A 27,548-nucleotide genomic window follows, 5' to 3' on the forward strand; every position below is an offset into this window, starting at 1 on the left:
TTTAGCCATCTGTTCCAGACAATGGAATCAACCCAAGTAACAACTTTATTCTAATCTACAGCACGAGTTTTTATATACATTTTAGTGGTTTTGACAGTGTTGCTTATGAGCAGACTTTAAATGAATCCACAAAAGTTAATATATTTAAAGTAAAATATTATACACAGTAAAACAACAGGCAGCTAAATGTTCAGGATCATGCATATAGAATAGTCCAGCTGGTTTTATCCTTGGGTACCCATGCCTACTGAAGAAATCACCAGCCAGTATCAGTTCTTCCGTCATTCCTCGACAATTTACCCAAATCAGAGCCTGAACATACACATAAAATAAACTTTCTTTTAAAATTACAACGGTACAGAATTTCAATTCATAAAGTGTATCTTCAATCTGACAGTTCCATTGAGCAAGCCTATTTCTAGACTAATAGGTTATATTAAAGTCTGATCTAAAGGCAGGTGACTTCATTTCTCATAAACACCAAGAAAGATAGCAACAAAGCAACTAATACAACAATCTTAATATAAGACATTGAGAGAAAACTAGAATATATAAATACCACTCCACTGAGTCAGCATAAAAACATGGACTACTGATATGAGTTTCTATGTGTCAATCAAAGTTTTATATATGGTATGAAAAAAATTGTATATTGACAAATGCAGAGGAAAAGGCAGAAATGTGAATTTATGCGTCTAGTCCCACAATTTAAAATGGGTATCAAACTGATACAATAAAGTTCAGTGACTTAACCTCGATGACCGAACCACTGCCACCAGAGTGACAGTCCAACAATTCACCATAATTCAGAACGCTCGGAAGAAGTGTCTGGCAGATGGTCAACCCAACAATACTATTATAATACGCACAGGGTCCTCCTCCACTGTGGAAAGAGACCCTGGAGAAACCATGGCAAAGGCCTAGAGTAAAGTTATGTCTTCTGAAAAAGCTGATGATATCAAAATACTTTCTCAGCCCCGGTGGACCACACCAGGTCAAGGATATCAGCTCCACAGCAGTACTGAGTTCAGGGTCAGAGATTGGCAGAAAGGTTCAGAAAACTGCAGTCATTTTTTTTTTTTAAATTGGCAAATTCTCCACACTTAATAAAACCATCAGAAGAGGTATGTTTGTTTGTGGAATGTTGACCGCTCCCTGCAAAACTTCACATGAATGAGGAACCGTGTGGGTGCACGTCAATGGAATAGCTCTTTAAAAATTTACAAAAGAACTAACGCCTCTTTTTAAAAAATAACCATGTTATGTCAAGATGAAACATGGTAAAAAGTAGTGTTACGTTTCCATGATTCTTTACACAGTGAATGGGAAAAGTGATAGAAACGACTTTTTGTTTTTTTCTTAAAAAGGAAGCTGCATTATTGCACTGACTTTGACAACCTGACCTAGGAATTTAGAAAAAATCATCTAGTAAAATCTGTAAAACGAAAATACAAAATTCTGGTTTGTAAACATCAGTTGGCCAAGTCTATCCAGAGTCCTTCATGATCGTGGAATGGAATGAGAACTAATCACTACCTTATCGGTTGGCTGTGAGGAGGAAAACTCCAGGGCACAGCTTTGATACTTTCACAGTAATTAGAGTCAAAAAAATTAAACGAAGTCAGTGCAAGCTGCTCATTCTTCTCCCCTGCGCGACAGTCAGCTCTTACCCCCACTCAAGTGCCTCAACTGAGATAATACTGGTTTGAAGACCTAGCACAGGTTGGTCACAAATGTCGAATGAAGTCCGTGGGACTTCGGTAAAGGTACTTCCAAATGGCATAGTAGTGCACAGCAGCTGCTGTGGCCACGAACAGGTGCCAGATGGCATGGGCAAATGGAATGATGCCGTCACTCTTGAAGAACACAACTCCCAAGCAGTAGATCAAACCCCCGCAAGCGAGCTCCTGAAGTCCATCGGTGTTATTCTGTCAACAGAGCAAAAGGTGGGATGTTACTTCGATGTCACAAGGGAAGAGTTACCTTCCTTCCCCCAAAGGCTCCTGGTTTTCTACATATTAAGAAGTGTCGTGTGAACAACACCCTAATCTGGAAACATAAAGCAAACCTAAAATGTCTCGCCCCGAATGACCTGGAGTACCCTTTGGATCTGCAGGCATGATCTGACCGTTGGACACATTACAGGCTCCACGGGACAAGGTGGCGATTCTGCTCATTTAACTGTGTATCTAAGCGGATTGTAATCACAGCTGGCCATAAAGTGCCTCCAAAGGCTGCATGATCCTCACTTCCCAGACTGCTCTTTGAAAGCTTCGTTCCACATGCGGCAGGCCCAATAAACTGGTTTATAATTTATATCTCATCCAGGCTTGTCACATGCCTTTGACCTCTCTAGTACCATCTATACTGATTGCTTTTTTAGATCTTTGCAGCATGTATGAATTTAGGGCATCTTGACTGCTGACAAGGGACACGTCATACAGCCCGAGGGATTTCCTAATTTGCCCTGTGCTTCCAGGTGGTAAAGTAAGTCCTGTGTATTTTGGGTCAAAAGCCAGAATTGTTAAGGCTGTCTTGGGAGAGTCAAAGGCCCAGCTACAAGAGTAAACTGTAAACTGACTTGAATGAATGAGGTGGTAATGGAGGTGGCACTGGTAGAAAGCCAAGCCAGCTGGTAGCTAGGCTTTGGAAGAGAACAAGAATGTAGATGCCCTAAGACAGCTGAGTGCTAAAGGCGGCAGCCTCGGGGCAAGGCCATGTGGCCCCAAGGTCCCAGTGGCCAAGTCAGGCAAAAGCAAGAGGAAATTCCAGCTCAGCCACCTGCTAAGAAGGAGCCTGTGGGCCCAGGCAGAAGCAATGACAACAGACTAGAGACACTAAGTGCCAGGCGGCAGGACATAAGGCCAGGTGTGATAAATAGCCCTGCTTTCAGCATTCATGGGGACCTCTGGGTTTGGTAGGATTAAAAGATTGGGGAGGGCTCAAAAGGACCCATATCAGACTTTCTTTATTCTTGGGCAAGAAGAGACTTCAACCAGACTTTAAAAACAAAAACAAAAGCACACGCCTTTAATCCCAGCACTAGGGAGGCAGAGGAAGGTGGATCTCTGTGAGTTTGAGGCCAGCCTGGGCTACAGAGTGAGTTCCAGGACAGGCTCCAAAGCTACTCAGAAGTAGCTATCTCAAAAACCCTGTCTCAAAAAACCAAAAACCAAAAAAAAAAAAAAAAAAAAGACCCCAAGCCAATTTAACACACACACACACACACACACACACACACACACACATATTACTTCATACAGGTTATGGGGCTACCGACACCCATCATACAACATCTTTGTATGTGCATTAGGAGCATAAAGGCTGCCACAGATTCTTAGGGGAGCAGGAACCCCAAGTGGAAGTGTCACTCATGCAACACCACCTCCTTATTTGTAGGGAAGTAAGAGAGTAGCCTGATAAAGTCACATGGGGGGCCACTGTGCTCTGTTCTCAGAGACACCACGATTTGGTTTTGACACACTCCAATCCTTCTTGTCCAAATAAGCAAGAGATCCAATCAAGTACACCAGTAAATTTTTAAATACATTCTATTGAGAGACGGTTCCTTGAAACACATTTACCTCCTCAGACACTCAAAGACTAGGAGAGACTGAATGCCAGAGCAAGTCAAGTGTAGTCTTTGTGACTCATGGCGTTGCTGGCACAACCTGGTAGACACATTGTGAAGCACTCATGTGTATTTATTCCCTCTAATCTTTGTGACCCTAAATTGGGTACTATTAACTGTCAACAACATTTACTGACAAGAAACAGAGAGGTTAAGTACTTTTCTCAAGGCCATGCAGTTTCCTAGTGTCAGAATTGGGATATGGACTAAAGTGTGCCGACTTCTGAACCTTCACTTGGGACTGGGGAAATGGGTGTTTTCAAAACAGGAGTTTGTGTGACTAATTCTGTGAAGTATACAGATCAGGCAGAACAGAATGAGTTTGATTACATTGATTACATCCATATAACCCTAATACCCCTTAAGTTCTTTGTGCCCCCTTGCCAACCAATCCTGGACCCCTCCAGTCACCAAGGCAAGCACTGTTCTTAATGCTACCAGCACACATACAAGGCCCACCTGTTCTAGACCTTCACATAAATGGGATTAAACTGCTTATTTTCTGGGCATCACATAAATCCAAGTGCATATTTTTCAATTCTTTTTCTCTCACTCTTTCCTCCCTCCCTTCCTTCTTTCTCTTCTCTCTCTCTCTCTCTCTCTCTCTCTCTCTCTCTCTCTCTCTCTCTCTCTCTCTCTCTTCCTTCCTTCCTTCCTTTCTTTTTTTGCTTAGTGGTTCCTTCATTGAACATAACTTATTAATTCTTGCCATTTTGGGGACTGTTATGAATGAGACTAATCTTAACTTCCTAAGTCTTCTTGAAGATATGTGTTTCCATTTCTGTCAAGCAAACCACTGAGTCACAGGATAAATGCATGCTTAATTTGATTAGAAACTAAAAATTTCAGAAACGAAACTGTTGGAGGTGGGCCCTATCATTTTATACACTACACAGAGGTGGGGCACAGTATTTCACATCCTGGCTGCTAGCATGGACCTCATCTTTTTAATCATAACTGTTCTATGGGTTATGTTGTGGCAGTCACGGGGGTTTTAACTTCCATTTTCTTGACCACTAATTACATGCATGTGTTGTCAAAGGGCTATGGGTTCTCATATGAATTTTTTTTTCTTTCTGTTAAAATCTTTTACCCATCTTTAAAGGACTTTAGGATTGATTTGGAGGTTCATAGACTGAGCATATTTAACAGGTGGCTGCTTTCAGGACATATGTCCTTTATCACAGACACAGCAAGTACTTCCCACCAGACTGTGACTGCCTGTCCATTTTCTTCATTGAGTCCTCAGAGAAGCAAAGACTTTCATTTTGAAAAACTCCCCAACATAATTTTTCTTCTGTTATGGTCTTTATTTCTGTGGCTCACAAAATCTGTGCCTGGTAATACTGATGACAAGATGTTCCAGGTTTCCTGAAGTTTCTGTTTCCAAGAAATCTCATGCTTCCTGCTTTACAGCTAAGCCTAGACTTCAAATGAAGTTTGTGGATGACATGAAATTGATACTCAAAATGTTCTAAACCTTGTCTTAAAAACATTTCCCTTCTTCCACTGAGTTGTGTTCACATATGCCATTACCTCCTAAATAAATAGAAATATCTATAATCATTTTTTCCTGGACATGCCCATGATACAGTTCCAGCAGCCAGCGGCCTTGTGTGCTGACATCAGACAACAGAAGACCCCAGATGTGGCAGAGCCCTCTGTGGGCTCCAATCTTCTTCAGCTGCCCTAGGTCCTCACAGAACTTGTCTAGACCATTGGTCAGAAGCTCACTGTACTTTCCATCCTTTCTCTCCTCTCAGTTCAGGAACCTGTCTGGGAACTTAACTGTGATCTTGTATTCCACCCCATCCTCCCTGAGTTCTCCAGCCCTCTTGGTGAGGCCAGTGTCTGCTTTCTCCATGACCACACAAACATATCTCCTTCCCACACCCTTAAGGACAGTGGTGGTTACCTTCTGAATCCCATTGATGTTAGTGTTGAGAGTACTCACAACATGTGCCCAAATTCCTCAGGGATCACTAGAGACATGGCAGGTGGCACAAGCCGGTGTGAGGCCTCCTCAGGAAGGATGCCATTACTTCTTGTAACCTTGTATCCAACTGCATTGCTAAACTCATTCTTAATGTCCAGGACTTTGCTGTAAATACCTGCTTCTATGCACTGATGGTCATCCACAGATAAAGTCACTTTCCTGTTCTTCTCCATTGGCATGCTTTTGTTTCTCTTATCTCTTCCTGCATAGCTAGAACAGCAGCTGCACGTTGACTAGAAGTAGAGAGGGTTACTGCCTTCTTATCGATCATTGTCTTTCACAAAAAAACATTTGCTGGTAGCACTGTTTAGAAGCGTCCTTTGTCGGATATGTGAAGTTTCTAAGTTTGCACTTTCCTTCCTCTGTTGAGATAACCAGTCTTTCTCCTTGATCCTCTCAATGTGGCAAATTTCAATGATTGATTTCTAAGTGATGTACCAACCTTGCATTCCTACATGAAATGTAACCTGATTATGACTCTTTTTACATTCTCATGACACTACATTGGCTGATATTCTGTTGGAGCCTTCTCTGTTTCATGAATATTGGTTAGTGGTTTTCCTGCAATGTGTGTTTGATTCTCAGGGTAATATTGGCCTTAGAAAATGAACTAAGAGTGTTCCTTCCACTCCTGTTTTGTTTGTTTGATTGATTGATTGATTGATGATTGATAGCCCTCAGGTAGCTCTGGCTAGCCCTGAACTCTTGATCTTTCTTCCGTTACCTCCCAGGTACTAGAAATGTCCCATCTTACTGAGCTCTACTCCACTTGTGAAAGTTTGTGTAGAAGTATTATTATTCTGACTCTAGGTCTAGAATTTGCTAGAATGTATGAATAAAGCTACCAGGCTTTGGAAGTTTGTTTGTTTATTTGGAGGATGCTTCTGGCTATGCATTTAGTTTCCTTATATATTATTACAAGGATATCAAATCTTTGTTTCTTCTTCAGTCTGTTGTAGGGAAAATGATTCAATAAATGTGTCCACTTCATCTAAGCTACTGTATTTATTGATATCAAGTTGTTGACAATTCCCCTTCATCATCCTTGCACAGCTGCAGGCTGTGGTGATATTCCGCATTCCATGCCTCATAATGGTAGTTTATACTTACTCTACTTCCGGTTCAGTCTACTTAAGTTTTACTGATTGTAACCTTTTCAAAGAGACAGTTTTTGGTTTCATTGATTTTTCTCCAATTGTTGATCCATTCCCATTCATTTTCTCTCTCTCTCTTCCTAGGAATTGAACCCAGGGCCTCCTACACGCCAAGTAACTTCTACCACTAAGCCACATCCACAGCCCTCCAATTATTTCTTCACTGTTAGCTACTGTAGGCTAGACTTACTCTTCCTTCCCATCTGAAGGTAGATGCTTCCATCACTAAGCTTCAAACCTTCTTCTTTCTATTACTCAGAGTTCTTCAAAGAGCTACAGCTGCGGGGAGCTGAGGCGGCCCTGAGTGAGTGAATGTGTGTTACTGACATGGGCACAGACACGGAGCGGTCACCAATGCCCCAGATGCATGAGCACTGGCAAAGCCTTTCTCTGGGAAAGACTCAGAGGGATGGCAAGGCCTCACTTTGGTCCAAATACTAATGTTTACCAAGGGCTGACCTATAGGGATATGTGAAAATTAGCAACTGCAGCCTCTTCCTTACAGACAACTGCAATCTGAGACTGCTCCCCTATGGAGACCTCCTACCAAGGCTAGCTAAGTCCTCCTTCTCATGCTGTGCATAATAAACTCCCTAGGGTTTTAGGCTACGCAATTGGAGTCCCTCCAGTAGAATGAGCGCAGCCCACCTGATCTCAGCTTTGTGTCTGTCCTTTCTTCACTCCCTCCTCACCCTAGTCAGGCTTCCGGGACTACCCTGTGCAGGACTAGGTGCAGAATCAGTAAGACACATGTTGGATGTCTGCTTGGAGAACAGACACGCATGCATGCGCATGTGTGTACTGACAGACTTTAAGGCACTGGCTTGTGTAATTATGGAGCAGCAAACCTGAATTCTTAAGGGGGCCAGGCAGACTGTGGTCCAGGTAATGCTGCTACTGCAGTTGGCATCCAAAGACAGCAGCATCCTTCCTAGGAAGGCCTCAGTCTTTTTTCTCTTAAGTCCCTTAGGTGACTGCTTAAGGCCCACCACATTACAGGGAACTACACTCTGTGTCTACTGAATCGAAGCAAGCATTCTGACGAAGTATCTTCACAACAATCAGGCTGGCAACTAGCAAACATCTAGGTACCATGGCCTCGTCAAGCTGACTCATACAATTAATCTGCACACTCAGAGGCATCTAAAGCACCGCACTCCTCAACACCGCTTGGGCTACAGCCCACAAACTGTCAGGCTGCATTTTCATTACTGGTCAATTCAAAGACCCAGGAGTTTATATACAAGTGTGTTGTTTAATCTTTAAATACGTGGGAGTTCTCTATCTTTTTTGGTGTGTGTGTGGGGGGGGCAGTTTCAATTTTTTAGCATCAAAGATGATTTTATAGTCTAGCATGTTGTCTATTTTGATCAGAGGACTTTGTATAATGACCTATTAGAATGTGGGGCCTTGTTGGAGGAAGCAGGTTGCTGGGGCGGGGTATGCCACTGAAGGGTTTAGCTTGTCCCTGGCTCCTTCTTAGCTATCTCTCTGTCTGCCATGAGGTGAGCCACCCTGCTCGCCACATGCTCCCTCCACAATGTGCCTGGCCATGCACAAGGCACAACCAACCGCCAAGTGACCACAGCCTAAAGCTTCTGAAGTTAGGAGCCAGAAGAAATCCTTCCTCCCCTCATGTTTTTGTGGCTTTTCATTTTGATTTTTGTTTTTTGTTTTTTTGTTTGTTTGTTTGTTTTTGTCACAGTGATTAAAAACAACTAAGACACGGGGCAGAGGAACTCTGGCCCCAAGGTGACTCTGGTCACCTGCAAGCTGGGTATGTTTGATGTCCAGTGTGGTTTCACCACTTAGGATGGTAGAAACACTACTCTTCCCGAAGCGGGTGCCTCTGGAATATCATTTTGCTCATCACCTTCAAATGGTCATTCTAAGTGAGGGCTTACACAATTTTGCCCTGCACAAATCCTGCGCAAGTCCAAACATACTCCTTTGTAGATTCCTGGAGGTTTCTCTCAGCAGCTCTCTCCTCCCTAGGTCCCTGCCCCGTGAACTGACTCACAGCTAACTTTTGGGCAGACTGCCGCTTTCCCGGCTCTCCCCTTCAGTTGCTACTTGGGGGAAGTGGTAGAATACGAAGTTCAGTTTCTGACTTCCTTCAAGCATCACAGTCCTGCACTCTCTGTGCTAGATGCTTTTTAATTCATTATCTCGTTTCATAGCTCCTTGTGGCAGAAGGATTAACTCGAGATCCGAGACTCCCCAGCTCCACAGCTCAGTGTTCACTCTTACATAACCCTTTTGATCTGGACTCTGTCTAGATCCCCCAGATAATTATCAATTCTCCAAAGAAGGTGGCGCTCTCCCTGAGGCGTGCTGTATCCTCTATTAGTAACACCTGCCTCATTCCAACCACTTCCTGGTTCCTACTTGTCTTTCTGAATCAGCTTACCTATCACTTATTTTAGTACTTCGATCTCATGTTCCCATAGCAACCTGAGTCCTCCACTCATCCCCCGAGCCAAGGACATTATAAAATTTTATTAGTCTCCTGCTGAACAGAAACTGTCTGCCTGTTGGCCCCTAAGTTCTGGGACAGCAGGGTGTGAATTATCCTCCTTCATTTTCATAGACATTAGTCACTGGCTATTATACCACCTATGAAAAGGCCGATTAAAGATTTGGGCTAGTAAAAATACCGGATAAACCTGCTTTTATGACAGCCAGAGGGAATTGACTTGAAATTCTGTTCTAATAATTAGTAACCAATCCACGCAGACTTTGCTTATATGGCTCTGGCTGTCCTGAATTGCCCTCTAACGATAAAACAGTCATGGCCCATTTTCTCATTTCGGTCACGTGCCTCCCTCTCATCCTCATTCTCTGGTGCCTTTACTGACTGAACTATATACACCTATGTATACACACACACACACATACAACAATACATGTATTTATATATGCAATAGTGCCAGGGACATCATCAAGCTCACATCTCAAGGATATATAATTTTTGGCATTTTCACAAGCCATATTTCCGGAATATTCAGCACCAGGGTTTAGCTCTGAGAGGCATTTTTCTGAGGAGTGTGGGCACCAGATAGTGGAATTATGTTCTCACACTGTATGTAAAAACTCAGTAATGAAATCTCAAGTACAATCCTGACTCAGGGCAAGTGAGGAAAAAGAAAAAAAAGAGTTCAAACTAAACAAGCTGGACTTCTTCAATTAACACAGTGGCTAATGCCCACCCAGTGTTGAACACAAGGCACCAGAGAACATAAGCAACTAGGCGGTACTGCTAGATCAGATTGCAATGTATATTCTGGATTCAAAGTGAGAGATGTGCATAGATTTCTAAACAGTAATTCAACTGGAAAGAGAATTGAAATTACACCCCATGCGAGAGTCCACTAAAGATAACAAAATACTTTAAGTTCCTAAAAGTTATTTTCAGGCAAGGTTAAAAGTAAAATAACAAACAAAGAAACGGCCACTTTCCTTTCTTAGAAAGAGAAATAATATTACTTAAAAGCAAATGGAAAAAAAATAGAGTGAAAAGGAACTGAAAAATACCCAACTGAAGCTAACAGTGTGCTTCTCTCTCTCTCTCTCTCTCTCTTTCTCTCTCTCTCTCTCTCTCTCTCTCTCTCTCTCTCTCTCTCTCTCTCTCTCCCTCCCTCCCTCCCTCCCTCCCTCTCTCTAAATTTGGGGATAAAAACTTTCTGATCTCAAACTTTCAATGTTTCTTCCTCAGGTGGGTAGGGACCACAATTGTGGGCCACCACCATCTTAATTCTTTAGATTTTATGAGTCGGTAATTCAGGTTTTCTTTACTATAACAAATCTCCAGATAGCCTCTTCCAGAGATTCAGGCTCAAACAATTATTTAACCAGAAACAGCCACTTCTTTATAGTCAAACAGTTTGACTAGACTCTTCTCTGAAAGAAGGGTGATGAGCTAGTGAGGGGTGAGGGACACTAGACCCATCATCCAGACCAAACAAATACAGAACCAACCTAACATACACAGCTTCACCAAGCCTCTGGCGGTACCTAGGGTAACTCGGTGGCATGCTGCATTATCTATGTAGGTTCCTCTCTCAGACTGTAGTTAATGGACACAACATAGTTCCAAAAGGCAAAACTGTCTATCATTACATCAGAGGGTCAGGAATTCAGAAGGAAGTAACTAAAATTATACAGCTGTGTCTCACCATTGATGTCACCACCAAGGCTGGAGAAAATCCCATCGTGAGATAGAAGAAAAGTTCAACCACTTTATACCTGCAGGAACACAAGAGGAGTCAGACACACATTCCAGGAATGCTTAGATCATGCCCATGCCAGCCTCCCCTTTCTTCATTTTGAAAGAGAAATATACGCTTTTAAACTACACCAAGGAAACACAGTTCCCAGTAGGAGACCACCGAGCCTCTCCCTAGCATACCAAACTGAGTAATGGTGAGGTAACATTTCTTCTACGATGAAAAGGCCAGAAATTGACACAGGCTGCCTAGAACAGATCTGCCATCAAAGCTAGTTGTAATCTAGTCCAGTACACTATTTTTCCCTTTCTCATCTCGGGTTGGTCCACCACCAGTTCCATCCAGAGTTGAAATGGTGAGAACGGGTGGAAACAAGGCTTTCTTCAGGGTTGGAGTAGCAGCCAGAGTAAAGGATGTGTTTCCTGTTTCTCTTCATTTTGCACATGTATTTCCAGTCTCGTCCCGTTAGGCTACAGGACATCTGAGATCTCTCAGCCCAGTGGAGGAAGAATGGGCTCCAGAGCTTGGTTTACCAGAAAGGCCTGTCTTTACTTACTATGCTATCTGAAGGGTATCACCTGGGAGTGTGAACCCAAGAAGCAAATGTTCCCTTGGATTGATATGCATTACATAATACATTCAGCATTCATTACATTCAAAGGGTACTTGGAGTCAGGTGTCTGTGATAAGCTCAGCATCCAAATTGTCTATTTGGTATTCTCTTTGTTTAGATATGGTTTAGGTGGCTATGTTTGTGAACTTCATGAGGGTAGCCTCTGACACTCCCGGGAGATACAATCTCACAGCAAAGTTTGTTTTCTTTTGGCTCCTACTAAGAATGTCCCAAATGGTACATTTCAATATGCCTTTGTTTATATCACTCATACTTCTGACTACAGCTATGACTAGGCGGGGGAGGAAGCTGTGTCCAGTGTCAGCTCCTTTTCTCAAGGATTCTCCAGATTTCTATCTTGGGTAAGTTTTGTGCTGTGACACTTAAAATCCATTATCCTTGATCTCCATGGAAACGAGGAAAAGGCTATTTTCCATGTGAGATGTCTATGAAACGGACAGGGCTAGCTTGCCTCCAGATGAGAAATGAGGTCCCCGAGGTTCTAAAATGATGGGTCGCATTGTCTTTCAACCTCATCATGACATACATGTGCTGTCTGTGCTTTTCCACCCCTACCTGTCCAGCAACAGTGAACACCAAATGGAGGGAAAGATTTACGCAGAGCACTATATTTTCTTTTTATGTATTTCTACTATGGTGAGGCATAAGCACAGAGGAAACTGTACTGTAACACAGGAACAATTTAGGCAGTTCACTGTTAAGCAATGGAATGGAAATGATTTTTCTCTTACTTTTCATGGTAGAGAAATACATAAATGGTTCCTCCAGCTGCCATGAGCCAGATAAACCAACGCATATGAGATGCCAGGGGTCCAAGTTCACGGAGATTTAACCTACAAATGTAAATGATAACAAAGGGTAAATGACAGGAAGTCAGAGCCCACGCTCTCCTAGTCACAGGAAACAGAACACAATAGCCTAACAGGCCTTCAACACAGCAAGGAGGCGTTTGGGAAGTTTGGGTGAAATTAATCATCCAAAGGTAAGATTGTTGTTGGTCCAATTTTAGTATTAGGAATTAAACATGATTTAAAAGTAGCACGATCTGAAAACAGAGATGCCGGAATGCCGCTGAGCCTGCCTTTCCCTAGCTGGGCGACTGAAGCAAAGGCTGCGACAAGCTGTTTTGTTTCTGACCAAGCATCTGGAATGCTTACAAAGCTTATTGAGAACCCAGAATAAAATCCTGAACCAGGATCACATACCCACAGTAAGACACCTAATATACATGTCTCCTTTAGCAATCTCTCTGCCAAGACAAAACATGAGAGCTCCTCTAGCATGCACTGCGGTACGTGTCTTGTCACAGTTCAACATACCACAACTTCATGTGCCCTGGTATATTAGGAATAAATATGAAAAAAAGTTCAGTTTGGCTCTAACTATAAAATTAATATCCCCAAATGGAAAATTAACTATGGACATATCTAAAACTACCTGGGCACGAATTTCCTACTCGATGCATGATTGTTCAGTTCCCATTGAATTCTTTAAATGTATTTACTTACTTTAAATTGCTTCACAAAAGCTTTTAAGCATGCTAGCTCTTATATGAATCAGACCTATAATTTAGTGCGAGGTAGTGGGGAGACCTTGCACTTCTTTTTATTCTAACAGCTAATTACATTTCTTTTGAGTGACTGAGCCTGCACGAGCCAGATTCTAGAGGCTTGCTGTTTCTACTGACTACTGCAGCGGAGGGCTCAACAGGATGTTCTGAGTGTTTAAGACTGGGCCAGGTCTTAATAGAGGAAAACTAAAGTGTCTTTAATTTCGGTTTTTAAAGCAACAAGAGGCTGCATTTGATCTCTGACAGAAGGGCAGTAAGATCAAGGGAACTGCACAGGAGACTAAGTAGTTAACTAGTGTAGTTAGTTACTTACTTAGCAAAAGAAGTGGGAAAGGTGCAGGTTTACACCAGCTACCGAGTGAGCAGAAACAAAGAGTCTAAAATTTCAAAAGGAAGCCTGCTTTTCCTCATACGTATTTACAGTATTTCCATTTGCCAAAGTTCACCGGCAAATATTCTGAAAAGCGGCAGAGGTAGATGGGAAGACGATGTGGGGGGGGGGGGGGGAGCCTGTGAGCTACACCCAAGTCCATGGCACCTCCTCTGAAACGATGCCATGCCAGAGAGCCCTTCCAGGTGCCGAGTAACCAAGTAAATCAAAGTATGCAGGTGGGGGGTGGGGGGGAGCTGGGGGGGTGCACGTGTGGGAGGGGCGGAGTCATGCAGGAGGGCTGTGGGGCAGGATGGAGAGGAGGCGGGGCAAGAAGTGAGGACTTCTAATCACAGACACTTTCCCAGGGCCCACGGACTGTCTCACCATGGCGTGTAGGAAGCAGCAATGAAGAAATAGATGACCATTCGATCACACATATGGAAACAATGCTCCACCGTCCTGTTGGGGTAAGTCAACACGGCAGGCAAATTGGTCAGAACTTTCAGACAGGAAGTGCGAGCCGACCCTCTACAAGGCCACCGTCTCCACTCATAACTCGCCCACAGTAAAAGCTTTACATTTTTAGGCTGTACATACAACGGGCATAAGATGGTGGAGCCCCACTATAGCCAGGTGATGTAAGTCTTTTCTGATGTTTTCCTTTTCTTTTGGAAGATGAAATTCTGTGAGGGAAGACCACTGCATGGTTCCTATCACAAAACAGTGCTCCTCTGTCTTAGCATCCAGCTAATATGTCCCAAGCTGAGGTCAAATCCTTTCTCTACACTTGTTTTTTTGACAATTTTATATACACACATAACACAGTCTGTCATACTCATTTCTCTACCATCTCTTACCGGCCCCAACTCCCCTCTCTTCCTTCTACTAGGTCCCTGTCCCATTTCCAAGTCCTCTGTTTTGTTTTTGCTGAGTTTACATTCTTGTTTTTTCACACATCTTTGACTTTAAACATGCCAAGGCAGACAGTATATGGTAATCAGGGAAAATCAGTCATTTAGGGCAAGCAATAAGAGACATAAATATGGCGTATGTGCTGTAAATGGGTAGGTAGCCACTGTATTTCTGAACTGGTCCAGAGTCAAAGCCAGAAAATGTAGATAAAAGATCCGACTCACTGAGGTCGACTCATAAAATGTCAGAAAGACCCAGTATTTTGTGGAGGTCATTTAAAATTAGAAATGCATGGGGACAGAGAGATGGGTCAGCAGTGAGGAGTGCAAACTGCTCTTCCATGGAACATGTTCTTCCAAAGGACCTGCGTGTGGTTCCCAGCATCCATGTCACACAGCTCACACCCACCCATAATTCCAGCTTCAGGGAATCTGATGTCCTCTTCTGGCCTTGGTCAGCACATACACATGGCATACATTCACACACATACACATACATACATATAAGTAATCTTTTGAAATATGAATTAATAAATAAAAATGTAAATGCAGAGGATGGTCTTTATTGTTTTGAGATGTCTCATATAGCCCAGGCTAGCCTGGAACTTGTAATGTAGCTGAGGCTGGGCTTGAACCCTTGGTCCGCTTGCCTATACCTCTCACAGTGCTGGGATTACAGGCATGTGCTACCTTGCCCTGCTCCACAACATTATGTTGAGTCTATTTTTGGTTTCTAGGAATGTAAAAGCTACCATTTTGTGGGGCTTCAGCACTCAGCATGGCCTCACTGTACACACTGCTGGGCAAAGCAGATCGACAAGGATGTGGGAGTGAACACGTGAAAGCCAGATTTGTGAAGAATAGTGCAGAAGCTGCAATTGACTCCCTGATAATTTAGCTGCAGGTCTAACGAAGCAAACGTCCAATCGAACTTCACCACCTCTGTGAATCACCTGGGAACAAAAGTAGTCATCTCATGGATGCAAGACTCTACTCTGAAAGAGCTGGGAAAAGAGCACAGAGGAGGAAAGAGAAGAATTTCCATTCCTTATTTTGAACTCCTGAGATCATCTTAGTTCCGAGCAAGGCTTGAGGACTTCCTAATCCTGCTTTCTAGACATTGTTAGGGCAGATATTCAAACCTAGAACCTCCCTCCTGCTCTGCTACCAGCTAGCCTGTGTGACACAGGCCTGTAATCCCAGCTACTGGAATGCTAAAGCAGGATGATTTTAAGGCCAAGGTCTACCTGGGATACACAGTGACTTCAAGACTGTCCTGAGTAGCAAAGTGTGTAACTTGTTCTCAAGACAAAAAGTAAAAAGAGGGCTGGGAATGTGGCTCAATGGCAGAATACTTGCCTAGCATACATGACATCCGAGAGTCAGTCCCCAACACCACTTCCCCACAAAACAAAAAAGCTCCACCAGCCACCTTTCTGACTCACACTATTGCACAAAAAGGGGACCAATCTGAGCACACAGAACACTAAATGTGGGAAATGTAGATAGGCTATGTTCTCGGTATAGTACCCAGCACAAACTCAGAAATTGGGACTTTCCTTCTCTCTCCTAATTCTAGACTTTGTCGGGCATTTAAAAAAAAAAAACACTGACTGAATGCTGAGCAAAAAAAATCTACATGTGGTTTGTGATTCTAGCAATGCTCTTTCAAGGTTCAAGAGAGTCTTGTTTCTATTATACCTCCTCTCCAGCCTCTGCCAGGGAGGCCCCGAATACTGAAGTCGGCATCTACAACTCTTTATTGATTCAGAAGCCTAGACATCAGAGCCAAGTGAGCCGAGGCAGCCACAAGCATCAGGCCGTGCCAAGAAGATAATGAAGTGCTCTGCTTCCAGACGGGCCTCTGGGTCCTGTGACTATGTGTCCTGGGGAGCCAGCACAGGTACTTCTGTGACTCTCCTGTGAGGATGCCCCAGAATGCCCTTGTGATTCAACGCTGTGGTTTTATTTGAATCCTAGGGAACTGTCACTTTATAGGAAAGGGTAGCAGAAAGCAAGCTTCATGCAGTATTTTAAAGGATATAGTGAAAAGGGATAACCGGGTGCCAGGCCTCTCCCCAAGCCTGCCTCCTCCCCAGAAACGGTTTTTCTGTTGTTTGCTTTGTTTCTGTGAGCCAGAGTCTCGCTCTGTAGCTCACTAGAACTCACTTTGTAACCCAGGGTAGCCTCACAGGCATGCCATTTCTCATGTCTCAGCCTCCCAAGGACTGGAATTGTAAGCATGAGTGCCATCATGTCTGGGGAGACTTTTTTTTTTTTGACAATTTATGAAACCAAAGGTCTTACATTTCTGTTTCGAAGCAGAGTCTAATTTATGCAGCTCCAGCTGGCCCCAGACTTCTGTTCTTCCCACTTCTCCTTCCTCCACACTAGGACTACAGGTGTGTGCCACTATGCCCAGCTCAAGTTTCATGCTCCTTTGAATCACCTGTTACCTGCTCCAAGTCCTCCATTCCTTTAAAAATTGTTTTCCTCTTTGGGGTTTAATCTACTCAAGTATTGAAGGTTTTATTTAGTAAGCACACATTTTCATATAAATAATGCTCTGTCTTCCAGCCTAATACTGACACTTTTACATTCATATTGGGAGGCCAAGGACTACGAAAATGTTTGGAAAGTACCTCACAGTCAATCTTCACCATGATGTATCTCCTGGTCACCACGTCCTACATTCTACACTTGTCACATTATCTTCATATTTATCACCTTATTCACTTTAATGCAGGACAATAAGCTTATAAGGTAACATAACAATCTTCAGTTTCATAACGAAGAAACTGGGGCTCTTTCTGCGAGGTGGAATTACTTGCTCAAGGTTAAAAGTAGGAGGACTGGAATGCAAAGTTCAATGGCTTTCCTTGCTGGGCCACAGCTATGGCTCTCTTAGCATTTCTGGTGTGTATGAGATCGCTGGAAACTAACTTGCTCTCAGGATCTTAGCTGTAAGACCCAGAAAGCCAGCTAGGGTACCGCTTTCTTAGATGCAAACAATGCACCGGGGTCTTCACAACTGCCCAACCCCAAGAGACTGTCTAGAACTCAGGGACAGACAGCTCAAAGCCTACAGGATGGGAGAAGGCCCACTCGCCTCCTGACTAAACTGTAGCAGCCCGGGAGCTGAGAACACACTTCGTCAACTGTGTGGATATGCACAAGAAGTGCACTGCCCCGCGTACCTTAAGTGGCTCTTTTTCCACGACACTATGTGAAACACTGTGGAGACGATGAAGAGGGCACAGAGGCCCATCCCGTAAATCCATGCTGTTACCTTCTCCCAGCAGTCATCGGACAGCCGATGGAGGAGGGCACTGCCCACGATGGCCGGAACGATGAGGAACTGGGAGGAAGGGAAAGAGAAATGAATGCCTTGGTGTCTACGGGGTCGAGACTTCTGCTTAAAAATCACGGAGGTCTGCCAATTCCAAGAAAGGAAGCTTTGAGCGAACATTTGTCCCCCTTGGCTAATCAAAAGGAGAGAAGCAGGTGTTCCTGCTCCAGGGAACTGGGCCAACCGACAAGCGCACAAACAAGCAGACACAATGTTGCCCACAAACAAGCAGACACAATGTTGCCCACAAACAAGCAGACACAATGTTGCCCAACTGTTGCGAAACAGTTGTTCTTTATCCTAATTTCATCAAACAAGAGCACAGTCCATTCTCCTCTCTAGCCTGATAGACAGGAGGTATTTCAAATATCCAAACATCAAGTATGCCGTAGGCTCCCCAGAGAGGTCCTCACTTCCAAGCATTCCATCCTGGCCTCAATCCCGCTATCTAAGGATACATGAGTGAATCAAATCCATACTCTACTGTATAAAACACCCCCACTCCCAATCAGCTGTTGGATTAGTATGTCCTAGTTTTTAACTCGGACCTTGCTCATTTTATCTATTTGGGAGTCCCTGCAGGGCAAAGGGGTTGGGGGCTTTCATCACTTTAAATAGTACACATTGAATTATCCATCCCCAAAGCCCAAAGTTTGAGGAAACCCAAATCTAAGAATTCGGACTGCCACTTCCTCCCTCCTCCTCCTCCTCCCTCCTGTTTCCTGCCTCTCCAACCACTAAGTAGGCAAGGACGACATTGAGCTCTCCCTTCTCCACCTCCTAGGTGATGGGATGACAGGACAGTACCACCGTGGTCAGCTTCTGTGTTATATTTTACACCACAGACCCAAATTTCAACATCAGATGCCAGTTTCCATTGGTCTAGTACAGCACAAGAGCAGGATGAGCAATAATGTTTTTTCATAAGGAAAAACTTATTTGTCTGAAAAAAAAAAATACCCTTAGAGATTATGTCCCTTTTACTCTTCTCATGTGAAAGCACCCTCTCTATTTATGTTTGCTTGTGGTCTTGTTGTGTTTTGAGACAGGCTGGCACAGTCCTTACTAACCTTCAAATTGCCAGCATGCATCACCACACCTGATAATACCTTCTCTTTAAAGAAATGGTGGCGGTAGATATAGATACTGTCTTCAGAAATTTCATGGGTCTATAATGCTCCCAAATATGCGTATATTTAACACGATCACATATTCTGTTCTAAAATATTAGCATGGAGCTTTTATCAGTTTTTACTAAGTTTCCGTTTAAGCACAATTCCATAACTTATGACATGTGGAGAAAAGGTAAGGAGAATTCAGGTCCGACCTACACAAATGTTATTCCTGAAGGTAGGCTGTGTTATCTAGAAATCCAAACCACCGCACTGGCCCAACCCCATCCGTAACATAAGCCTCGTCTAAATAGTCATATTTAGTGAGTGTTTAGAATAACACAATATCTCAGTCACGATTTCTCTCTCAAGGTCTCACAGGATGAAACTTCCAAAGAGAATCGTAAAACCAAAGCTAAAGGAAATGGATAATGACATAGGAAAATGCAATGGCCACTGTGAGGGTGAGAAGATTTAGCCTCCCTGTCTCAGAGAATCATTTGGTAAAACAAACAAGACCCAAGCAACAACAACAATTAAAAAAAAAAAACCTCTCATTTTCAACAAACCATGACTTGCCCTTGCCAAGTAAGCCCAGCAGCTAGCTGTCTTGAAAAAGCAGTACCTTTTGTTCAAGTGCCACAGCATCCATAAGCCAGCTTCTTTATGGTCCCCTCACCAGGGTACTTACTTCCTACTATTCTTCTGAAGATGTATTGAGGCACACAAGTCCAGGAGAACATGGGCTATGGGTTAGAGTGTTCAATGCACTCTCTATGCTCACAACTTTGAGATTCTAGTGGTAAAACCCAGCACTGACACTCCGGTACTCCCGGTCACAAGGATGAGCAGTTCCAATCACTTGTGTTGAAGTCACTAGAGAAGGCTTTTGTCCCACCACAGCCCCGAGTGAAGGATGGCGACAGAGAAGCTGTACTCACTGCGTGTGTGTAGCAATTAGCAGCATGTTCGTAGCACGTTGGTTTGTAGCGGCCATTGGCTGGGGCCCGATGGTTCATGAAACTATGGAAACAGAGAAGCCATCATGTGAGACACGCTCTAACCTGACCTTCTCTTCTAAATGAAAAGGTTGCTGTTATCAACAAGAAAAACCAAAACCATTAAAGAGGTGTCGACTTGGCCCGCAGCACTGAATCTAAAGCAAACATCTAGTTTATTTAATGAAACAGCCCTTGAGTTTGCTCAACAGATAAACCTCGTGCCAAGCAAAAGCAAACAGAAACTCTATCAAACTCAGCTGTACCCCCTCTTCCACATCAAAGGGGTGGTGCATAACCAAGTTTTAAATCTTAAAAAAAAAGCAAGGATTTCTGCTCCCCTGCACCCCCTCCCCCAAATTTTAGTGATTGTCATTAAACAAAAGAGTACACGCTGCATTTGAAAGGTCTCTGCTTTCTCACTTGGAACTTGTGAAGCTTTATGTATGCAGAGCTGGAGAGCCTGCACCCACATCAGAGGGCCTGCCAGACTAGTTTCCCTGTATTGTATTACCTGTTCTGGCACCAGGCAGCTTATTTGATACCTGGCTGCATCCAGGCCACCTAAACAAGGAGGCACATTTTCACCTCCATTCTCCCCAAATGAAAAGAGTTTGCTTCAAACACCGCACACATTATCAGTACCTGATGTTGTGGCTCTAAAATGCATACACACAGCCTGGCACACCCACACGGATGCTCACGGCCCAGGCTTCCCTTCAAGCTAACCTTATCATTTATCAGCAGAAGGATGAAAATGTGCAGTCCAGAAGACTGCTGTTCCAATCTAGCAAGAGGGTGAAGAGAGCCCTCCAAACCTAACCCCACCTAACGCCACCCTCATACCAGGTTCTGGCGATGTCTGCAGTCTGCATCATTCTGACTATTCTCTGGAGGTTAACATGTGTGCAGAGAGAGAGAGAGAGAGAGAGAGAGAGAGAGAGAGAGAGAGAGAGAGAGAGAGAAATAAAAGAGCAAAGCAGAAGGCAGAGAGAAACAAATGGGTAAAAGCCTTGACAGCTTTGAAATTCCAGAGCTCCACCTGTCAACATGCTCAGCACACACACACACACACACACACACACACACACACACACCCCCCAAAAAAACCCCAAAATCCCAAACCAACAAAAAAATCCAAAATGAACAAGCAAACAAAAACCCAAAGCAAAACAAAAAAGCCATTTTTAAAATCCAGATAGTGTGGAGATTGTTTTTGTTTGTTTACCAGTATCCAATCTGACCTATCTTTTTTTTTCCAAACAAAAGACAAACTAATATTTTCCCCCTATTAGGAGGAACCTGGTATCCTCAGATCAAATAATGGAAGACACAAGAGGTAGTCCCTGAAAAGCCCATACCCAGTTCAGGTTGGGCATGGCACAGTGAAGATATTTCACTTGGACTAGTTGCTTAGCTAGACCCTATATGAACTTACTGAGTGTATCCACTAACCAGCTTGAAGAACAAATGACCCCACCTAGTAGCTTCAGAATTTATCCAAGCTATCTTCACACATGGATGTGCATGTCCCAGCTTACCCTCCTTTCCCCTGGCAATCCCCTAAATTATATCACTCATTTCCTATGGGACAGAGGCACTGCTCTGTAGCTCTTATAAGTAGAAAGAAAAATAATTACACCCTGGGGAAGAATGCTTTCATAATGCCCCAAGCACCCGAGGGTCCACCACATCCTCAGCCCGAGAGGCAACAACTGAGCTCCGAGGCTCATACCCTACTAGGAATTTCAAAGGGTGGAGTATGAGCTTCCAAAATGGTTGACGTTGGATCAAGCCGAGAGTGCTCCATGTAGGGTGAAGCAGGAGCTGTCTACCCACCACCAGGCTGCTGACTAAAATAGCAACTTATATCTCAAGCAGCCCTAGTCTAAAAATAGTCAAACCATTACACAGCATGGGGGATAGGCTTTCACATTTTCTCCTGCAAGCAAAGAAGCTGTGTGGCCATGTCGGCTAGTCTCTGCCCGGCAGAAATCATTCAGGTTAAAAATAAAGTGGGATGGAGGGGAGATGGCTTGGGGGGCAAAGTACTTGCTATGCAAGCATAGCACAGAGACAAGTTCAATCCCCAGTATGCATATTTAAAAAAAAAGTTAGGCATCGAACATGCACCATTGGTACGCGCACCTGTAATCCCAATGCTATGAAGATGGAGATAGGTAAATCCCCATCACTGGTTACTTAGCCTAGGTTACTCAGTAAGCTCCAGATTCAGTGAGTTACTCGGTCTCAAAAACTATTGGAGTGATTGAAGAAGACACCTGTTGCTGGCTTCTGGCCTCCATGTGCACGCACGCATACAATACACACATGCACATGAACACATATACACACATCTGTGCATACACATGCAGTGGAAAAAAGAAAGAGGAAAAAAAAGGGGGAGGAAGGGAGAAGCTACAGAGAAAGACATTCCTCTCTTGTGGTCGACATACCCTGTCACGGTGGATGGATGAGCTTTATACTATAAACAAAGGTAAAAAAGCAACCATCCTGGGGACAATGTACTCTCTGGGGCTCAGTGAGAAAAGAGGGCACAATTGTTCTGCTGGGAAATGATAATACAATTTTTCAATTTCTCTTGATCTGCCAGAGTGCAATCAAGCCTCCTCCTCCGATTTCCGAAGAAACCAATCCTAAGAGACCTAAATGGAAAAGCAGATGCAAAATGCAAACTCCCACACTCTGAGCCTACTCTCTTCAACCCCCAAAAGAATGAAAAAGGGTTGAGAGAAAAAGGGCCCCCGTTTATGGAAATCATCTGTACCTAATGAGAAAGCACCCTAATGGCTACTCAGTGCCCTGGGCAGAGTAGCCAGCATGCAGGGGTGCCCAACCTTCTCACACCGTGACATGATACTGTCATCTACAAACATCTCAGGCCTCATTCACAGCTAGCCTGAAACATACGTGGGCCATGGATTGGATGGACACACCTGCAGGGGCTCTGATTTAGTTCTGGGCGTGGCAAGCATGGCAATCACATTCCGTAAGGCGAACAGTGAAGCGGGACTTAGCTACTTTCTTTCCCAATACTCTCCTTTGCCTCCGGCTTTTGGGTTATTCTTATGTGTTCTTTGCCCTACAGCAGAATTCCAAAGCTATGGAGGGAAAGAACGGTTCAGCACCAACCTTTATACATCAGCACATTAAATCCAGACCACAGCACTGGACTCTGTGGCGCTGCAGGCCGTCCAGCAGAATTCATAGGCATGAGACCAAACGCTACAGGTTGAGTATCCTTTGTTGCCCACTCCCCAGGTCCAAATATTGTCAACAGCGCTTTCAAAATACATTCAAAATCAGCTCACCACTGCAACTCCACATAACTGAAACCAAGACCAGCACGCAACATCTCCTACCTGTGAAATTGTAGCCTCATAACTGGCCTTGTTGCCTGTACCAAGACAGATTCTTCTTCATATGGCAGCCATAACTATTAAAAGCAGATCATATCATGCACCTCTACTTAAAACTATCTTTCAGCCTCCCCAAATGCTTAGGGTAACACTTCGACGCACCCCTGACCCACAAGCCTCAATAGCCATTCCCCAAGCTCAGGGCACCACCTCCTTGTCTATCTGCCCTCTGGCTAATACTACCTCCTTTCTGTTCCTTTGACGCAGAAAGGCCTTATCCGCTTGAAGGCACTGACTGTTTATTTCTCCTTAGAACATTCGACTTGCTTCTCTTCCTTCAAGCTAACTCATGTCACTTGCTAAGAGATCTTCCAGACACCACAAAGTATGACTTTGGCCTTGCCCACTAAAGCAGAGTCCTTACCGTAACAGCAAGAACTTGGTCCCTAAACATTTTCTTTTTAATTCCATCTTTTCACACTATAACACAAATCTCGGAAGGCGGTCTTCGCTATTTTATTTCCAGTTTCGAGCACAATGCTCATCTTTTGCTGCAGCTTAATTAATAATTTTTGAATGGATGGATAAAAACACAGCCCTCCCAGCTATGGAGATAAGCCATAGTCAATTTGGCTGAGATTGCACGGGATCCATAGAGAAGGGCAACAGACAGGCAAGGAGCCAGAAGAACCCTGAGTCTTATGAACAGAAAACTCCAAGGCCAAGGCAATGAAGATCCCCAAGGCCCCTTCAACGCCATTGGATGCTGCAGCTTTAACTGACTCTATGCCCAGCGCCTGCTACCATGCTAGCTTCCTTTTAGGACTGAGTATGACATTGTTCAGACAGTGCCACTATCTGTGATGGCACTCTTGGCAATCACTAATGGGAGAAGGAAGATAGACGACCACCCCATTCTGTGGTTCAACGCTCTAAGAACCGGTCCAAAAAGACATCAGACATGCTTTAGATTGTGAAGAAGACGCTTTCCCACGCACTCAGTTTAAAATCTAATCGGTAGGGTAGTGACAGCTGGGGCTGAGGAAGAACGATCCTTTTCCAGCGGAGAGACAGAAAGTGTGAGCGAACAGTGGCTGCAGAGATAAGAAACGGAACTCCAAGGTCTGCCTCTGCCTACCTGCAGCACTCTGGACGAGGACATTGTTACTCTTCAAACTTATCTGCTTTTCTTTCTTTTTTCTTTTCTTTTTTTGGTTTTTTTGAGACATGGTTTCTCTGTGTAGCTTTGCTCCTTTCCTGGAACTCACTTTGTAGACCAGGCTGGCCTCGAACTCACAGAGATCCGCCTGCCTCTGCCTCCTGAGTGCTGGGATTACAGGCATGTGCCACCACCACCCGGCACTTATCTGCTTTTCTACTACTTTAATTCGACAAATATGCAGGTACCAGCCAGTTGCTGCCACAAATGGGCAGTAACTGAACGGTAACAGTTACTATCAGGTCAGAGATGTTATAGAAAGGAAGGAGTAAGTGAGTGTGTGTGTGTTTGTGTGTGTGTGTGTGTGTGTGTGTGTGTGTGTGTGTGTGCGTGCGCACGCGCACAAGCAGGAACAAGCTTAGGTGTCTTGAGAGACTAGACTGAAAGGAATAAAGCAAGGCACAAAATACGCTGCATCCCAGAGGAATGTTTTCACATCCTACGTTTTTTTTAAGGAGCCACTTTTTTTTTTTTTTAACTGTTCCCTTACAATCTTCCTCCATATAAAGGGCAGGAGTCTGGAAGAGAATCCAAAGCCACAGTAACCACTGAGTGTCCACTCTGAGTAGATCTGCAAGGTGTTCTTTTATTTAGGCAGAGCCTAAACTATGGTCTAATGAACTGTTCCTCAAAGAGCACATTGTTCAAAGACGACAGTGTGTCGTCCCCTCCCCCTGTCCCCCTGTAGCTCCTGTGTAATCGACCTGCATGTAACTATGGTGCATGCACACCAAGATATTTAATGAACACAAAAATATGTGGAAAACTACTTTCAATATTTTAATGTGTGAATCATAATAATCAGGACTCTTCTAGCATTACTTTGTATTTGCAGGCTTATTTTCAAGTCGAATTGATGCTTATAAATAGCCTTCCAATCTAGACTATAATAGAAAAACAGATAATGGAGGGATTATGTCAATCAAAATCAGAGGAGATTTAGGGATCATCAAGAAAGAAACCACTAATATTGGTAGAATACAATAACATGTAACCACTCAAATATTACATTCTATGACACTCCAAAAGATAATCGCTGTGCTTTCTAATTTTTGAATGGGTAAAAGACTCTGAAATAAGATGACAGCAAATACTGTCCATCAAAGAGACTGCTCAATCAGCTGAAGTGGTTTTTATTTTTCCATTCTAGAGCTGTTTGAATGTTGGTGCAACAAACAAAAACAGACACTTTCCTCCTTTTTATAGAAGTATTCAAAGGGACAGAAAAGAAATACAAACTCTTGATCAAAACGGGAAGGAGTAATTTCTCAGAATATAGCCACTGTTCTCTGAAACCAGGAAGCCCACAGACATGCAGAGAAGAAAACCAAATCAAACAAACCACACACACACACAGGGCATGAGGTTCACACATGTTACAGTCTCTCTTAAACCCATGAGGTTCTAAACCAGAAAGAACAAGTCCCTTTTGCCTTTGGCATGGATACGTAGTTCCCCTCCAAGAATAGTGTCACTCAGCTGCCAAGTAATAAGCAATATTCAGAAGGCAATCCAAATCTTCAAGCTGATCCCCCTCTACTGATGTCAAAGACCACACTCATCCTTTGTATGTATTGGCCCCTTTACACTTTTGGACTGGTGAGGAATTAGATAAGCATTATTAAATGGGTGAAAAGACCAGACAAGAAAACTAAATTGTGAGTTTATATTTTGACATTTAAAGAAGAAGAAGAAGAAGAAGAAGAAGAAGAAGAAGAAGAAGAAGAAGAAGAAGAAGAAGAAGGACGAAAGACGACTACTTTAAACTCAATAGCCTGTTTTGGAAGATTTCACGCATTTCTGCTTTTGGATTCCATGGCACCTCACAGTAAGCTAGCCTGTTGGTGGTGGTGAAGGGCTGGGAATGTGTCTGGCTGCCAGGCTCAGACAAAGGGATGGAGAGTTACCAGAAACCCGACGGGTGAACTTTCACCCACTTAAAAAAAAGAAAAGCCCAGAGCTTTCTTTGGGAACAATAGGCCAGAGCCTTCATCATTCCTTCCGGGCAGGTACCTGGAGAGAAGGGCCGCCGTGGCCCTCCAGTTCGGGCGTTCCCACCACCTCTCCAGTGTAGAGCAGCCGACAGGCCTTCGGTGGCGCCTTCTTGGTTTTTCCTCCCCATTTCCTAAAGACAGGCGTCTCAAAGGCAAGTCTCTCCACCTGAAATGCTAACTTGCCCCTGCCAAAAAGCCCCCAAATAGCATCCCACTGAGCCCTTAGCCTGAGAACCACTAGACACAACACCATCGGGCAAAGCTGGATGCAGGGAAGACTGCCTCAGTTTCCCTGTATCTAGGGCCAGTCACAGACAAAACACCTAAAACGCTCAGGCCAGACCCCCTACCGTGCAGGAAGACAAATATCGCCACAGGGTGCTGGAGCAGCCCCAAGAGATCTCACACTGGGGTTTGTACAAGGATGTTTGCATAAGGCCCTGAATGACTTGGGGGGCTCTGAGGCTGGGTAGGGGCGCTTGGATCTAGCAGAAGCCATGTCTGGATGGGGAGCGCAAGGGCCAATCTGGGTGTGCAAGCCGATGGAGGAGGCAAGGCAGACGCGGAGTCCCGGGGCACAGATCCCGAGCGGCTTGGAGGAAGGGGATCGCAGGACTGGGGGTCTCCCCGGGAGCCGGTCCGGGTCAGGGCTCGGGATTCCCCGGGATGGAGCACGCGCCCTGCAGCGCTCTCACCGCTGGAATCGATTCCTGAACCGCATTGATCCTCCGCTCCTCCGCGGGGGCCGGGAGCTCCGTCTCGTCTGCACCGGCGGCGGGGCGCGCGGGCCTCATGGGTTTGAGCTGCTCCCGAGGCCGCCGGCGTGCCAGGCGGGAGCCGCGTAGCTGGGCTGGGCCGGAGTGGGCCACGCCGGGGGTCAGCACAGGGCCGGAGCCAGAGCAGGCGGCTGGGGGCGGGAGGGAGGCCGCTTAAACGGCCCCGGAGCCTCCCGCCTCCCGCCTCCCGGGCTCCTCCGCCCCCGGGTGCCCGCGCCCCGCCCC

General features: G+C 44.4%; 1 protein-coding gene across 2 annotated transcripts; it reads right to left on the bottom strand.

Moving 5' to 3' along the window:
* Positions 1-27: 27 nt before the first annotated feature.
* On the bottom strand, positions 28-27,548 carry Mmd (monocyte to macrophage differentiation associated). Of its 2 annotated transcripts, none has more exons than XM_052756917.1 (7): positions 27,243-27,548; positions 19,898-19,979; positions 17,693-17,853; positions 13,969-14,043; positions 12,373-12,474; positions 10,957-11,026; positions 28-1,928 (listed from the first exon to the last, which is right to left on the bottom strand). In XM_052756917.1, exons 1-7 carry the CDS (start codon positions 27,266-27,268, stop codon positions 1,728-1,730), a joined length of 717 nt encoding a protein of 238 aa, XP_052612877.1. In that variant the 5' UTR covers positions 27,269-27,548; the 3' UTR covers positions 28-1,727. The 2 variants fall into 2 exon arrangements, with proteins under 2 accessions (XP_052612877.1, XP_052612878.1); XM_052756918.1 differs by lacking the exon at positions 27,243-27,548 and adding an exon at positions 26,567-26,714.

This window comes from Peromyscus californicus, unplaced genomic scaffold (genome assembly GCF_007827085.1).
Source record: "Peromyscus californicus insignis strain IS unplaced genomic scaffold, ASM782708v3 Scaffold_3__1_contigs__length_106647218, whole genome shotgun sequence".
Taxonomy (NCBI): domain Eukaryota; kingdom Metazoa; phylum Chordata; class Mammalia; order Rodentia; family Cricetidae; genus Peromyscus; species Peromyscus californicus.